Below are 16,956 nucleotides of genomic sequence, written 5' to 3'. Positions count from 1 at the left end.
ATACGTTGTAACAGAGACTTAGGATTTTATTCTGTGCACTAGTGAGACGATTTTGAAATTCCGCGTGCGAGCTAAATATTATTAAAAAGCTAGAGAATGTTGTAGAATAATAGATGGACCCAATAAGAAAAATAACCGTCGACGAACAAAAGAATTAACTTGTAATACCTGAGCGATAAATGCATATACAAATACCGCGAACACAGCAGCGCTCTGAATCGATTTCAGTCGGTTATTTTTGTATGGCCAAAGTCCAGCTATGCAAAAGAGAAGTATGTTTAATCTGTAGTGTCGATAACCATGGAAGTCCATTCTGCCCGACGCGACGGTTGCAACACAAATGATCCTGCATCATGCATCCGCTGCCGGTGTTTCCAACCCCACCATAATTTACGATTTATTGTACCTTCGGTTACACTTTTCACAGAAATATACGAAGGGGAGACGAAAATGGTCGCATTGCCGCGAGCTGTAATTTTCAAGGTGCCTATTAGGGGGGAGCAATTCAATCGATATTAGTATAAGGCTGCAATTCGATGTATAGCACTATCATTTTCACGCGTTGTCCCTCTATTTTTTTCTGCAATTCCCTGCAATTGAATTTTCTCCATAGCGTGCAAAGGTAAACTGCTACCTTTCTAATATCTTTCCCTTCCTGCTTTAACTTTAAACGACGCATGCGCGATCATAGGGGTAGGTGTCACAGAAACAACGGCTCACAATTCTTCGCGAAGTCAACATGTGCACCTCCCTGCTGTCTCTTATGGTTAGTGTTACATGTTAGTATTTATGAGGTGCTCGATATTGTTGAATAGTAAGGCAGTGATACATGCCTGGATTCGTGTCACTATCGTTTCTCACGCAATTCAGAGAGTGCCATGCTCAATAAATATATTTCACTTCAATTATTACTGTTTGTGAATGAAGTGGTGGACGTAGGCTCGATAAAACGTTCGACGCTAAACTATAAAATATTCGACGAATTATAAGGGAATATGTGGGCACACAGTGATTTACAGGATTAAATGTTAAGTTGGCTATTGAGTAGTAGTGGAGTTGAAAAACTCTGAAGAAATATTTCGAAATGATATTTTCAAAAGCAAAGTGATATGATGTGATTTTATTTTTTTCTGTTTTTTGTTTCCAGAACGAACCAGTTAAAGGAACGCAATTTACAAATCTGCTGCAACCCTCAGACCAACACAAAACGCTGATGAATACAATTTTAAGGAAAACAATAATCGAAGACGTGCCGTATCAGGTATAATTATAAATATTTTATATACACAAAAATAATATATTTCGTGGAGTCATATTTTATAATATTTTTATATGACGAGAAACGTTAATTTGCGAGGGTGTAATGTGGCAGTGCATGGAAATTCGCTATAACAAATAGATATTTCAATCTTACCCTCATTTTTAGGAATGGAATTTTACAATTTTATTACACCTATAGGTCGTGATTAATGCGAGTTCAAATAGTGCGATATTCGAGTTAGTGCGACTTGTACGACGATGGTTTCGTTTACTATTATAAAGATTTAAAAGTTACTGTTACAGAGATTTAAAGAAAAACGTCAGTCTACAATGCGAAAATACTTGGGAAGGCAACAAACACGTTTTCGTCAGTTTAAAACCGCGTATTGACCTGTGCATTCGCCCCGAATGTGCATTCGGCGCGCACCGATTTTTTGCTCGTTTGGAGCTCAGCGCGCGTTCGGCGTGCAGTCGGCGCGCATTCAGGGTTAAGTGATATTTGCGGCGTCCATTTCATGGTATTGCTGGGACCCGATTGCACGCTTTGATGGACCGCCAGCGAGCGGATCGGCCCGGGCGCGCGTCGAACACCGAACGAGCAAAAAATCGGTGCGCGCCGAATGCACATTCGAGGCGAATGCACAGGTGAATACGCGGCTTCAAAAGTGGCATTTTCTATCTGTGACCGATGCGTGGGACTGTTGCATTTCAACTACAACTCACCTGCGCGTTTATAGCTTGACTGCTACCGAAACAAGCGAGTTGCAACGACACGTGTCTGTTGCAGGTAGGTAAGTAGTAAATCCCACATTAAAGTTTACCTTCACGCATGATATTTAGAATTTTTCTGTTTTTATTTGGCTCTCTTTGATTACTATGCGACTTTACTATAATATGTTTCATCAGCATACAGAAACTTAAGGGCCCCATACACGTTGAGATATGCATCGATACACATTGCCAGAAGGGTGAGCAAGATGCAAGATGCATGAATCAATGTTTCGATACTGAGACAGTCAAATACACATTGAGATTTGTATCGCGATACTGATACTTGCAACACGTATCGATACAGATCTCAACGCGTATGGGCTTCTTTACGTTTAAAATTTTTCACTGTCTATTTCCGTCAAGCTGGAACCAATTATCGTATTTTACACACAGTTATAAGTTCAAATAGTGGGAATTCGAGTAGTGCGACCAATTCTGTTAGTCCTTAGCTGTTTATAAATTTGATCTACGTGCCATGAGTAATATTATGAAGTGCGATAATGGAAAACATCAGTCGATTATTTATGAGACATGCTCGTGAATATTAAACACATACATACATACGTACACTTTAGACAGCGCTTTGCCTAAAGATTTAAATCACTACGCGACATCCCACCATACTGTTGCACCATCCCATTGGTCTTCATTTCATCTTTTGACTTCGCTTTGACTTCACTCGCTGTATTTAAGAGACAGAAACCGCAAATCGACGAGTAGACACTCTCTATCTTTTAAATAGGAAGGTAAACTGCTATGGCGTGAGAATAGGGGTTATTGTCCACATTTGAGAAGTGACAGTCAGCTGTTTATATTTTCCGCCTCCTCTATAATGAAAATCTATTTGACCCATCAAGGGTATGTCTATACCAAGCAACAGTAAAGCCTCCAAAGCGCCCCCGTGCCCAAACACAAGAGAGGACCATAAGGAGAATTCTATGGGGATGATAATCAGATTCGAGAATGCTTTGCTATTGGGTGATTGCCAATCAAAGGCATTTAACAAACTGCTTTGTCCCCCCACTTCTCTCTTAATTCCTACCACAAACTTCACTACTGCTTGGTGCACCTATAAACGGGGCAATGAATCATTTTTAGGTTATATATATTAGATTAAAATTTATATTGAAAGCTCTCTGTGAGGTATAATCCGCCTTTATTTAATATTACTACGTGTGCTATCAATGTAACATGTAACATCATAAATGGAACTCTCGCCCTTTACCCGTTATCGGTGACTATATTCAGGGGCCATTCAGTCGTTGCTGCATACAAAGGGTAATAATTAGACTTCGAATTAATTTTTTTGCCGATCCGAAAGAAACGTCCCCTGTTTTTAATAGCTTAATGAGAAATTGAAAGGTACACAGGACTCAATGATGTCTTAGAGAAACCAGGCACACGAGATATAACAATTTGTCCCCTGATGCAGTTACAGACATGTCTGCAGTGTCATGATCGTGTGGATAAAATGACCATGACATACGAGAACGACAATCTGCTGAGCTGTAAATAGAGTATAGTATGAGTCCTATGAGCAAGAATCGCATGTTCGTCAAATTCACGTAATTCCATGCCAAATTGACCGCTTTCTTCCCTCGATGTCTGGGATTTCGTTCCAAATGGAATCTGATGTATTCTCTGTGAAATTACTGGGTGTTTAAGTCATCATTTTAGCAATTTCGAATTTGTTTAAAAGATACAGGGCTTTGAATTCTGCGATTTCTGCCAATTCTCGTGTAAATGGGTTGCACTTATGAATTTTTATCTCGGAAAGCGGAGATAATGCGGAGATGAAGCTGCATAAATGCAACCATTTTCACGAAAAATGGATAAACATCGCAGAATTGAAAGCGCTGTATTTTTTAAATAAATTCGAAATCGGCACAATGACGACTTAAAACCCCCGTAGATTCACAAGAGCTACATCACATCCCATTTGGAACGAAATCCCAGACACCGGGTGAAAAAAGTGATCGATTTCGCGTGGGATGGCCGGTAATTAATTTATTACGTTACCGTGCAAAATCCCTCGTAACTCGGTACGAAAAAACCTCCAAGCTGGAAGGTATAATTCTTCATGCTGTGCTGCATGACGTATAGGTATAATTTTTGCGCAGGTACAGGCACAGCGTACCATTCAGTATTGTACCTGCAAAGTAAAAACACTGAACCAGTTAGAGCAACAGCACATTATTTAACTGCAAATTCGATAGTCATGGAATTGGTTCAAACGGAACTGGAGCTCGACGTAAAAGTGATTTAAACGTTTTACTCACGCCTCTCTAAAAATAATGGAACTGCTGTCCATGATAAGTTGCCCCATGTAATTCGCCAAAAACAAGTACACAAAGTGTACAAGAATGACAAACATTTCGACCATCATTTCCTTGAAATCTCTACCTTGTACTTTAGCCTGGGACAGCTACACATTCAAAGAAAGGCATTAAAAACCCGTAATATTATTTCATTAAATAAAAAGGCTGAGTGTCTATGCCCGTACTTACACGTACAAGATTTAGACTTAGAGAAACCACCCCCAGCGAAAGCAGTATGAAATACGAAGCTCCAAAGGTGGATTCTAAACATTTGCAATACCTTCAACCAAGCAGAAGAGCAGATGTAAATTTAACGTTAGCAATTGGAAAAGTTGTAACTTACAAGGAGAGTATTTTAAGTGTCCGCCTCCGATCATTTTGATTTTTGGATATGTTATAGAGGACCGAAAAATAAGAAATACGTGTTTTTTTATTTTTTCCCGTTTTCATATTCGGGGGGTGAAAACTGCGCTCAAAGTTAGGGTTGAAAAATCATTTTTGTGGAATATCTCGAGAACTATTAGAGATAGGGGAATAGTGTCAATGGACGAATTTTGTGTCTTTGAATGCGAAATATGACTGACTCACCAGATTTTCAAAAATCCACAAAAATGATTTTTCAACCCTAACTTTGAACGCAGTTTTCACCCCCCAAATATGAAAACAGGGAAAAATAAAAAAACACGTGTTTCTTATTTTTCGGTCCTCTATAACATATCCAAAAATCAAAATAATCGGAAGCGGACACCTAAAATACTCTTCTTGTTAGAAATATGCTTTAAATGGTACTGACTTAAGCGTCCGTTTGTGCATCTTTGCAGCGTCAACCAGCGACTCGGACACCGTTTTATTTTTCTCGAAAACCGAGGCTTTTGGGAATTCTGCGTTTAACGCTCGCTTTGTTCGATAACTGTGAAAAGGAGGGGTGCAACTATAGCTGCTTACGGTTGATATTGTACATGTATGTACGTGTTGTGTTCTGGTATTGTTGAACGAAGTCATTGGGTCCTTTCAGCGGACGTTGAGTAACCGCTCACTGATTTTTCGCTGGACGCTACCGCTCATTGCTCACTTCTCAACACGTTTAGTGATCGGTCGCCATGTTTTTTAGCTTAAATAAAGTCCGCTAGTTTTACGGAACGTGTCGAGTTGCTACAAATATCACTACCCTCCTAAGTGTCGTTCAGCGGAACGATGGGCTGATCAGAACTGATCACCGTTGAGTTCTCAATGGTTGAGCTCAAAGGTTGAGTCCGCTGAACGCACCCAATGTTTCATCGTGTCAGATTCATGTTTACGTCCTAGCATTTCTTACCACACCACGTGAAACAGGCCAGAACTGTGATGAGCCATCAACAGTACTGTTACTTCTGCCCCTGTAGTGGCGATCGCTCCCATTATGATAAAAGCGTACAAAAACAGTAACTTGATATAAAAATATTCTTGGTTGTCGGTAAAAAAATACATATTTATTTGTTGATCATCGGAAAATCCACTTTTGTCGTTCGGATGACTGGTCCGTTGTTGACACACTAAGATGCTAAATGCTGCTAGGTAAATGCTGACTGAAATGAAGTGGTTATAGTAAATTTAAGGAAGAATATCTAAGAATAACGTAAAGTGAAAGTAACATTTAAATGTGTAATTATTTCTGCACTTCTGTCACATTGAATGATTCTTTAGCCACATTTCCACTGGTGCAATCGATGGTATGGAATACACTTGCAGCATTTCAATGAAATGGCCTTTTAGACTTCGGCATCGAGAATATATTTTAAATCCTATGTATGTATTTATTATCGTTTATATAGGAACGCATGTGCCTTATGCACTTATGCAGCTTCACATTGAAGAATATGCTTGCGTTAGTAACGTGTTCGCTGTAGAAGATTAATTTAACGCCCCGCCATGGGTGCAGTTCGGAACACGCACGTACGTTGCATTTGATTAAAAATCAGAAAATATGCATCAGCAGCATGTCTGCGCGGAAATCGTTATAAAAATGTCGAGAAACGTAAAAATTATCGTTTTGGGAATTATGACTGTTACCCCACAAAACTCTGATACGATATATGGAATATATATTATATTATCTATCGTGCTATAACACAGCGAATGTGTTAATTTCTAATAAAATAGGTAATAATTAGTTATAGGGCATTCACTATTAAGGATCAAACTACTAAAGTAATAAGGATCTCTTAAAATCCGTATGCTTAGATATCAGAACAAAGAAAATTATTTTCGAAGATTACAAGACTGTATTAAAACATCCTTACATGTAAAGATGATATTCACGAGATGTCCACGATGGGCATACTTCAGAATTATATTTTGCTCCTCCTCGTTGTTAAGCAATTTCCAATTCTGCCGAATCATGTCTACGAGCTTTCTTATCTACAGCAACGAAACACTGTTCAGTCGACAATATAAAAATACATATAATAATTCATTTAGCACAGTGAAATTTCTATAAACGCGTGTTAAAAGAATAATTATTAACGGGAATCCCCTTAGAACTGAAAGAATGACGTATCTTTATATTTTCTCCCTTTAAATCCAATCAAACTGCACGTGTTATCTCCTCGAAACATAAAATAATTAACTGACACCACATCGAGGCACGATTTTTTTATTAAGTAATAAAAAATATCGTCTACGCAAAATAGATTTCGAGTGACTTCCACTTACGGGTTTGATGTTATACCAAAACGAGAAATACTTCCAACCACATATACCCGTAAACGTCAAGTTCGTTACAACGTTCACAAGGCTGTTTTGAGTATAGTCTCTTGTGTGTAAAAACGCTGCCACCTGAAATCAACGATCAGCGGAGAATCGTAACATGCAATTCTCAAGTTCGTTTACAGTTAATTCAGCACTGTCGGCGTTAACGAGGGACAAATACCTGGAACACTACAGATAAGACCATCACCACTGAGAACAGCACTCTTTTCACAAATACGAGCCAAGTATCCTCGTATGGCCACAGGCCGGAGAACGACAAAAGAATTCGGGTAAGTTTATATTGACGATGATCAAGATCGTACATCACTGTACGAAAGTCGAAGCACATCTACCGACCCGGACGGCAAAGAAGTCCTGCGCAGTCCGCCTTTACATCGTGTTTTCTCTCCGATGTATTATTTTTCGCGTATCGTTTGAAAGGATAATGGGGGTACCGAGGGGAAATGCAATTTAGAAAATATTCCCCCGCACGCAGGTGCTATGATTACAGATTACTGTCTATCGATCGCCTCGCGACACTACATTGCTCCTTCCCGGCGGCGAGGAATCGCGAGGGGGTGGCAAATTATACGCCCGAGAATGCGTGCAACCCCCCTTTGTTTGCAGAAATGTTATGCCTCTCTAGGCTCGCGTCGTAGGCGCGAAGCCGGTGGCCTTTTCCCACCGTCATGGAAACTTAATGCCATCAATTTCCCTTCCTCGTCTCCCTGCTTTATGTGGTCACGGGTGGCAGAAGGGGTCGTCCACTCCGCTTTATTTCACTTGTTCATTGTCGGTCCAACGTGCAACAAGTTGCTCCCTATTCTCATGAGCGCAGTGCATTGTTCGAACGACACGCTCGGAAAGGTGGGAATAGGGGATTACTGAGGGGGGTGTTTGCGATCTGATGGGTACGTGAATATTTTCTGCACGTATGGCTAATTCAGAGGGCAAGGAGTTGCAAGACTTTGATAATTCTTTGTTCACAGTTTTCCTGGTACTCTGACACGTGAGCAAGAATTGTTGTGGATGGTGATGTATTTATAGCAGAAAGAGTGCGACGCGGTGAAATGTGATACAAAATGTACAGGGTGCCCCACAATTCTGGAATATGTTGAGGTAAGTTGCTTGTGCAAAACGAAATTCATTAATATTCAAAAGAAGCATTAGGCATCTACAGTTTCCGTTTTTTACGCTACACCAAAGGGTGCAATATATACAACAGACAAACATCAATGTGAACATGCTTTGTACATACACGAACCACGTGTCACCAGGATCCAAAATCCACCCCAAGTCAAAACTCGGTTCAGCTTGCGCTGAGGGTAACCAACACTGGCCATTTTTATAGGAAAGCTAACAGGCCTTTATGCCCATAAACAAATATTTTCTTCCCTTCCGTATTTCCCCCCTATCATTTGAAAAAATAATAATCCAAAATATCAGGGAGACACGAAGGGGAATCGTAATTTAAGAATTTCCCTACATTGACTCACCCACGTCGATAAACCGCAGGGTAAGGATGGGGTGAACTGCACATTCAGAGAAGCATGCAACCCCTTTTTTGTAGAAATATTATACTTCCCTACGATCGAGAATTATAGGTGCGACACCGTTCGCCTTTTCCCACCATTATGGCAACCTTACTGTCTCCAATTTCCCTTCTGTGTTTCCTGCTTTATGTGGTCGCGGACGCCACAAGGGGTGGCTTCCTCCGCTGTATATATTTCACTTGTTTATTGCCGCTCCACTGTGCAACAAGTTGCGCCCTATTCTCACTGGCGACGTGCATAGGCCACGCGAGTGTTTCGAAGAGCGTATATACAGTTGGAACTAAGGGGTCGTCTGAGGGGACGTTCCCCTCGATACGCGATGCTTTGCAATCTTTACACTTGATTCGAAAGTCAAAAGCACGTAACACGTTCGTGTTTGTCTGTTCACAGTTTGCTGATATTTACACCCGCGAAGGTGAAGTTCCACGGCGCGGGACTCGGCGAGTCGTCGAGCCATGTTCGTTCTGACCGCGCGGAACTCGGCGAGTCTCGTGCGGCCGTGTTCCAATTAAGTTCGCCGAACCAAGCGCCGTGGAACTTCACCTTAACTCGGCGGGAGGCGCTACTGGATAAAATTGACCACAAAGGCGCTAGTTGCGAAAACATGAAGACTGTTTGAGTTTTTGTTACAATTTTTTAAAGAACTTTAATAAAGATTTTAAGATACTTCATAAATTTTCTTTGATTCTTAAAACACTGTACTTTAACATAAAAATTACAAGGTTAAAAAAAAAATATTCTGAAACCGTGGTTTTTTACGTTTCAATTTTTGGTACTTTTGACCCGGTAGCGACAACCTGTGGTACAATAAGGGGTGCGCCTCCCGCCGGGTTAAGGAAGGAACGTTTCGAAGAATGACTCACTTGAATACAAAGAGTAGAAGAAGCAGTAAAATCTAGGTAAGAGTTTATTTCTACTCAACATGCAAAATGGGTAGCAAACTTACAGTAGTTTGAATAAATTCATTTGATACTGTTGTCAGTGAATGGGACATTTTAGGACATTGTTGATTGCGTGGAGTATATGAACATAAAATATGAAAACGATATACGAAGACTCTGAAAAATATAACTGCGGTTTAGGATTCCAAATTTCATTTCTATTAGTAAGTTAACATTTCGCTTCTTTACCATTGAAAACCCTTGCAGGCTGGAGATGTACATCCCTTCCAGTAGCGCCATGGACGAGGGTTTCATGCTTCTTTGCGTGATAAATAATAGTAACTTCTGCGCGCGCAATGGCGCCGCATACCACTGACAATCGTACCTATTAAATCGCCACAAATAATTCTCAGTTCGTGATTGTTTCATGTTTCAATCACAAAATAGTCAAAAGACAAAGATTAAGATCATGTATTTCTGTAATATAACTGAATGCGTGATAGCTGTCCTTTTTAAGTTTTCCCTTTAAGTTACACGAAAATCATTCAGCGCCTCATATGTATGGCAATGATGCTTTATGAACTGAATACCAGGGTGAAATTGTACTTATATAGTATTAAAAAATAAGTCAAAATTGCAGAGACATTTGTTTTAGAGTTATATTCCCTATAACTGTTTCCCCTGAAAGAGACCTGAAATAAATTACAGTACGCACTCGTTATAAACCCGCCGAACGAAGCTGGTGGGGGGGTTCGGCGCGTGTGGACACTATTCCGAGCGGCCGATGCCGGGAGTGAGGGAACCCAAGAGCGAGCGAGGGGAAATGAAAGAGTCGACACGAAGTTGCCGTCGGCTAAGAAAGAGAGAAAGCATTATACTTTGACTCACTTCGTTTTCCACGTACGCTCTGTCTCTTTCTCTCTTTCGTAGCCGACGGCAACTCCGTGTCGACTGTTTCGTTTCCTCTCGCTCGTTCTGGAATTCTCCGACTCTCGACCGAAGGATTCCAAGAAATTGTGGGGTAACTCGCCGAGCGTACAACGCATGGTAGAAACGGGGCTATAACGAGTGCGTACTGTACTTTCGCATGCACTTAATGGTACGTACGTCTTCTCGAAAAGCTCGTTACCGTGATCGATTATGTCCTGGCAGACGTAATTCAGTAGAAACGTGTAACCAAACAGTCCGATCATGGTGAACGCGTTGAACCACAAGCCTTCGATATCGTTCATTAGTGAAACTGCATGAGAAAGCTGCGGTGCAAACGATAATTTGTACTGAATGTCTTACGAATACTAGAGTAAATTAAGAATATACGGGTACATCGAGGAAATTATTAATAATATTAAATTTTGCCTCGAATGCGAATCGAAGGTTTTCCAAAGAGAAATTACACAGGGCAGGCTTGGGAATTAAGTGATCTTTTCGGCGGAGAAGCAACGCCCTCTTTACCACGTGAACCGCGCGTGGGGCGTTGACAAAACAAAAACGCATCGACAATCGTGCTCTATAGAATGATGTGGAAACCTATTCATACAATGTCGCTCTAATGCGCCACGCGCGGTTCACGTGGTACGGGCCTGAAGCGCTCCAAGAAGCTATGTCGCCGCGGGGGGCTGAGACACGCGGCGGGACAAAGAGGGCTTCTGAAACTCGGCCGAAAAGATTACTTATAGTTTGATTTTCGAGAGTTGAGACCTGAGGCGGGTCCCTCGGACGGAGCGTGGTTTAAGGGGGGAACCAATGGTACGCTACGGATTGCGTGCGGCGTTGCCACCATTGGTTCCTCCTTGAACCACGCTCCGTCCGAGGGACCCGCCTCAGGTCTCAACTCTCGAAAATCAGGATATAATTACCAAGCCTGATATAGGGGATACAATTTTATATACGGAGACGTTTTAAGCGTTTGAAAATCAAGTGAATTTCTGTGGACGTAAGTCTTCTAAATAATGATAATATAAAGGCAGGAACATACTATTCAATTGCCACTGGACGCGTCCCACACGATGGGACCTGTGCACATATTTAGGTATGTCGGTTGGATCGGGTAGTGTGTGACACATGGCGTGGCGTTTCAATAGTATATCCCCACCTACATGTTGTTATTTTTGTTTAAAAAAGTACTCTCTAGCGTTTGCGCCCCCCTCCGTACATAAAATCACGTTCACTATAATGGCGTCCCAAAACTATGAAATAAGCTAAGATACGAAAAATCCTCAAGCTAGAAGAAATTGAAAGGTTCCTTATCGTCTTGCAATCGGAGGTTTCATTTTCAAGACACAAGCAATTTAAGTATGGAAATGTAACTTCTGGTGCGCATTGTTCAAACGTTAAACGGCCTAGGGAAATCCAGAATACGTAGAAAATGTATAGTAAGTATTCAAGAAGCATTTTAAAATATGTCAGTGGTAAAAGTGTGTTCTCCCACTCTCGTCCGCGTTTTCAGGGTTACCGCGTGACGCTAGCCTTCGTAGCGTCGAGCGATCTCCTTGACAAAGGAAGGTACGCTGCGCGAAAGAAAGATTAGAAGGGGAAGCAGACGCGCGAGGGGCCCCTACGTTGGGTAGCGCTGCTGTATGTGCGTGCAGGCTCGTACCACGCACATTACTGCAGACCCAGCGCCCAGAATCGCAAAGAGGTCTCCAGATACCGAGCTGATCTTTGTGCACCTCTGTGTTAGAAATGAGGTGGGCCTATGGCAGGTCTGCCTGGTTGAGAGCCGTAAACCTCGTTAGGTTCTGGGACCCGGGTCCCCAGCTGAGCCCCACGCATACTCTTGCAGTTCTCTCACAACCCACGCAACAGTTAGCAAGGCAACATATATCACCAGTCATAACGTCACCACGCGAATCCGACTCGCTGTTGCCAACACTGTAACTCGCTCTTACCCGAGACTGGTGACTGATACGCGGGTACGGGCGGGTCGGATAAGCGCTCGGCGGGGCGTTGGGCGGGTATGGGCGGGTTAGCCGCGGGTATAGCGGGTTAGTGAAAGTTCGGGTCCGGGCGGTTCGGGCGCATTGAGACACAGTCGGGTGGCGGGCGGATTAAACCCGCTCGTTGCAGGGCTCTGGCCCAGACTGGCCAATATCTGTGACCTCTATCGTAGTATCTATATGTATGTACGGCTTGTGCCAAGTATATACGTAAATATGTGTAAACAACCAATTGTAAGACCCAGAAGTGCCTCGTGCGAAGAAACTCTTACTGATCACGGCATAGTTCACACGAACGTACAATTTGCTCGTGCTTCTTATGAAGAGTACACGTGGCGCTGTAATTTAAATATTTGTGGAATCGTGAACGAAAGTCAGGAGTTCAAGTTTTGGTTGATCGTGGCTTGAAAAGTGAGCCTCAGATTGCAAAGTAGTAAGGGATTTTTCGACTTCCTCTAACATAGCGAAGTTGCATGTTCCTGCTTGTCCCGTGGTTTTGGAAAATCCAGTATAATAATTCTTCTGGAAACCCTTCGACTTTTACCTGAAACATTTTTCGACGTTAGAATGGAAATTAGAATGAGAAAATTCTGTACAACAATGCAATACAGAATCTTTGTTTATAGGTATATCTATAGTCTTATCGCTGGTTTTTTAAGAATATTTACTCACACGATACAGATTGAAACTGAAGTTGGGTATACTTATGCACCATAACGCCGTATAAGAGATTGTAAAGTTTTGAGACATGTATTCTACGAATCTATAATCATAGAAACATTTTCTGACACTATACAGCAGAGTTGGGCATTAACCGAATAAATACTGATTTAAATAACGGATCGAATAAAAGTTACTTTATCTTTAGATTATTCGACGAATAAAGCTAATTTTAAACCCGGGTTAACTTTATTCGACACACGACGAATAATTTTTTTAACTTTTATTCGTTATTCGAAATTTTTATTTAAATAAAAATTTTGCCCATCCTACTCATTTAACCTTCGTAATTACGTGAACTATATGAACTTAAGTACCGTAATTGCGTTAAATCTTTGAACAAAGATTTCTTTAATATAATTGCATTAGAAAGTGTAATAATAGAAGCATAAGAAGGAGCCGTGTTAACCTGAAGTTGTTTGTGAATAAAATAAATACAAACTCTATAGCTCGTTTGTGAGTTTCCACTGCTTTGATTAGTCTTCCACAAGAAATATGACATTTTTCAGTGACGTTCGGCAACGTGCACATGTCTATCGCCTGTACGATCCGATAACTGTGAAAAGAGGCACCCTCGGACATAAATCTTGGAACCATTTTTCCTTCTTTCTAATACACGTGAATGCAATATCTCAAAATGACACGAACAGTTCAATTGTTTTTATTAACCGGTAATAAATTATTAATTTATCGCCACAACGAAAATGATCACAACACTGAGAAACACAGTTTCACACATGTACGTTTAAGTTTCAAACTCACCCTGCAATTTTGAATAATGCGCAAGAATGTTCTATAAACGTTACACAAACGACTTCAGTAATAAACAGAATCAGCATTTCAAGCGTGCACACCAATTCCAAATGCAGTATAATGAAAGTGAAATACTTTCTCTGGTCAACGAAGTATTCAATGTCAACGGGAAATCTAAATGTACGGGTTTCGTTGGTCGGCGTTATAATATTCAGAACGGTAGGATATAATGGCGATAGTAAAACGAAGACCAGGCCCGGTATAAAGCATACTGTAACGAATGGACACATTTAAAAGATGTAGAAACAGTAGTTTAATTAAAAAAAGTCATGTATTTTTTTAAAGTCTTTTCAAGAAAGGCCCATTTTGTAGTAGGCCCATTCCAGTGGCGGATTCAATAGGCCGGCGATGAGCAATTGCAATCTGGGCCCTGCTCAGAAGGCCCTCCACGGCCCCATCCTTAAAAAAATTGATTTTATCCAAAGTATATTTTTTTCTGTCTTATTTCACTGAGCCCGTTTTTAGTGAACTACCGTTTTATTTTCCCGAAAAATGGGCACCTCAGAACGTTTACCACCCGGGCCTTTTTTCTTAAATCCGCCACTGGCTCATTCCATGCTAAATCAATCACCATTTGAACTCCACATGAAGGATTTCGATGGCGTAATCCACGCGAAATTCGGAGCAGTTTGAACCATCATTTTGCTGGATCCTAAATGATTTAAAAAAATTACGGCCCGTCGAAGGTCTGTAACAGCTCGTTGTGAAATAAAATCTTAAAGTGACCATCCTAAAGAAAGTCTTATTCCGTAGAGAACGATTCAAAGCATCTGGCCATATTTATTTCTAATATCTAAAACCGCGATCTTCAACAGTTATTTAAAAAACAAGAATTTGTTTATAATGTTCGTATTGATCGAAGGAACGATTTTTCGGCCGAAAGCAGATTTATTCGGAAAGACCGATCCTTTTCGATTAAAATAAAGGAAGACGGAACTCCGTACCGTTGCTAGTTTTACAGATAAAAATTTATTTATAAAGCCTAAATTCATGAAAATTAAACAAATTGATAAATATTAAAAAAAAAAAGTGAAACCAGCAAGATGATGATTTAAATCCCCCCTAATTTCGCGTGGACTATATCATATTTCAATTTCATCGAAATCACTAATGTTGAATATAAAAGATGATCAATTTGACATAAAATGGCATAGGGGCAGTTGATCGAACACGGTATTAAATTTTTCCAAAAATAACATTACCATAGGATCATGTATAAAATTTTTTTATATACGACTTAAAGTGCAACAAACTTTCTGGCATGGAAGACATCGATTGTAATACGATGACCCAGAAAGTAGGTCACGAGGTCAACGTGGAACCAACTATCCGGAGAGAAGGTCGAGAACTATTGCTGTAAATTCTTTGAACAAGATATTGCATTTTGATCTTACTTGCCAAAACTAAACCAATGTATTGCCCGTTCTGAACATACTTTCTCATAATCTTATATTCCTCATCGTTCTGTATCGTACTCCAGTCATTCTGTACGTTCTCGAGAAGCTTCCTGATCTGTTGCAAATACACATGTTGATACACCGATACTTCGTTCAACTAGTTCCTGTTAACTCACTTTTCCCGCGGGGTAGCGAAATTCTCCGTATTTCAGAAGACTTATGCACGTAACTGTAATGTATGATACATCATTCAAAACATTGTCCAGTCCAATGGATGTCGTAATTAACGGAGATATCTAAAACGAATGCGCTTCGTTAGTAGTGGCAGTACACCGTGCAATATTGAAAATATTTTATTACATATCGTTAAATAGTACAATTAAGTTATTTTACACACACAAAGCAACCAATTCCAGTATTGCATTCCTGAACAATTGAGCGGAACAAATCAGTGGATCAGAAATCAAAGGGGTATGCATTGCCATTGAATGTTCAGCTTAATTTTTAAATATTAAACATGTAGCTATGAGACAAAGTTCGGTTAAGTAATCAAGTCAGTTCAAGTGATCCTTGCTCTTCAAGTATTCCGAGTGATATAAATTTTCGTATTAGTAGTACATAACCGGAGGGAGCACTGTCAAGAGCGAATAGCATTTAAATAAGTTTTTCGTACCTGAATAACAAGCGCAGAAAGGAGTATCAATAGGTATATAAAGTCTTGTAAGTTTCTCAGCCACGAAGCGTTATCTATCCAAAGTCTGATAAGAGGCAGAAATATATGATCGAACTTGTAGCAGTTGTAACTTTCGCAGTGCATCTTTGTACGGCAGTCAGAACACTGTCACCCTTGAAGTGTCGCCCAGCTTCGATCAATTTACTTCACCATTTATTCCTCTCTTTTTTCGCAATATATTTCTCGCAGGGAAAAATGTGAGTTTGAAATGATAGGCAGAGGTATAATTTAAATATTACTGTTTATTCGAGAAGTGCAGGAGGCAATTTTATCGATCGACCTCCCCCCTTATAGGTGGTGCAGATCTCACGTTGAGTTTGTCGCGCAACACGTGCAAATTTCCCGTTAGTAATGTGCTTGATTTCCCACGTTAACGAAACATCAGCATTTTGCTTTGGCAGTGGTCTCGCGAGGGGTGCATCAAGGGTGGTATGTCGAGTCGTGCTTTACATTTTAAGCAACGCAGGCGCTGGCTGAATCGAACAGTACGCGTTTGCTCTTCCTTGAAAGCTCGACTTGGTGTGTAGAATGAGTGCAGTTTTGGTAGCAACAAGTGCTCATTGTGTTTGTACAAATTCATCGAGGGTGTCTTCAGCGTAACACGATTAGAAAAGTCATCACTTTCCTGGACTATTGTATACGAAGCTTTGTACGTAGGTATTCGGCTATTTGTGATATTTTCGAAGCTTTTCTTGGGAAGTGAGTTGCAGAAGAGAGGTTCGTAGCAAACAAAACAAAATATTTGGGGTGTTAAAAAATAATTTTACACGTATTTGTTTGTGGAGGTTTATAATTTACTGTTGGCGAAGGTGCTGAATGTAACTTTTTCTATACTTGTGTGAGTCAA

The 16,956-nt window shown here is 40.6% G+C and overlaps 2 protein-coding genes across 2 annotated transcripts in view; both read right to left on the bottom strand.

Moving 5' to 3' along the window:
- Positions 1–16,956, bottom strand: part of LOC143371406 (mannosyl-oligosaccharide alpha-1,2-mannosidase IA-like) — a 109,150-nt gene that overhangs the window by 86,352 nt on the left and 5,842 nt on the right. The window lies entirely within an intron of this gene.
- LOC143371188 (uncharacterized) lies at positions 3,427–16,193 on the bottom strand. Its single transcript, XM_076816138.1, has 12 exons — positions 16,050–16,193; positions 15,553–15,672; positions 15,329–15,491; positions 13,929–14,190; positions 7,218–7,257; positions 7,088–7,163; positions 5,665–5,914; positions 5,143–5,259; positions 4,539–4,629; positions 4,311–4,456; positions 4,051–4,183; positions 3,427–3,537 (listed from the first exon to the last, which is right to left on the bottom strand). The coding sequence occupies exons 1-12, from the start codon at positions 16,191–16,193 to the stop codon at positions 3,484–3,486; spliced, it is 1,596 nt and encodes a 531-aa protein (XP_076672253.1). The 3' UTR covers positions 3,427–3,483.

This window comes from Andrena cerasifolii, chromosome 7 (genome assembly GCF_050908995.1).
Source record: "Andrena cerasifolii isolate SP2316 chromosome 7, iyAndCera1_principal, whole genome shotgun sequence".
Lineage (NCBI taxonomy): Eukaryota > Metazoa > Arthropoda > Insecta > Hymenoptera > Andrenidae > Andrena > Andrena cerasifolii.
Note: the sequence above shows the minus strand (reverse complement) of the source record. Positions and strands in the feature narration are given on the sequence as shown.

Excerpts from the sequence above, each read along its gene's own strand:
- LOC143371188 (XM_076816138.1), bottom strand. The coding sequence starts at position 16,193 with ATGCACTGCGAAAGTTACAACTGCTACAAGTTCGATCATATATTTCTG. Across the intron at positions 14,191-15,328 it reads TCAAAGAATTTACAGCAATA|TATGCTTTATACCGGGCCTG; the intron begins GTTCTCGACCTT and ends CATTCGTTACAG. Across the intron at positions 4,457-4,538 it reads TAAGTCTAAATCTTGTACGT|CTGTCCCAGGCTAAAGTACA; the intron begins GTAAGTACGGGC and ends TTGAATGTGTAG.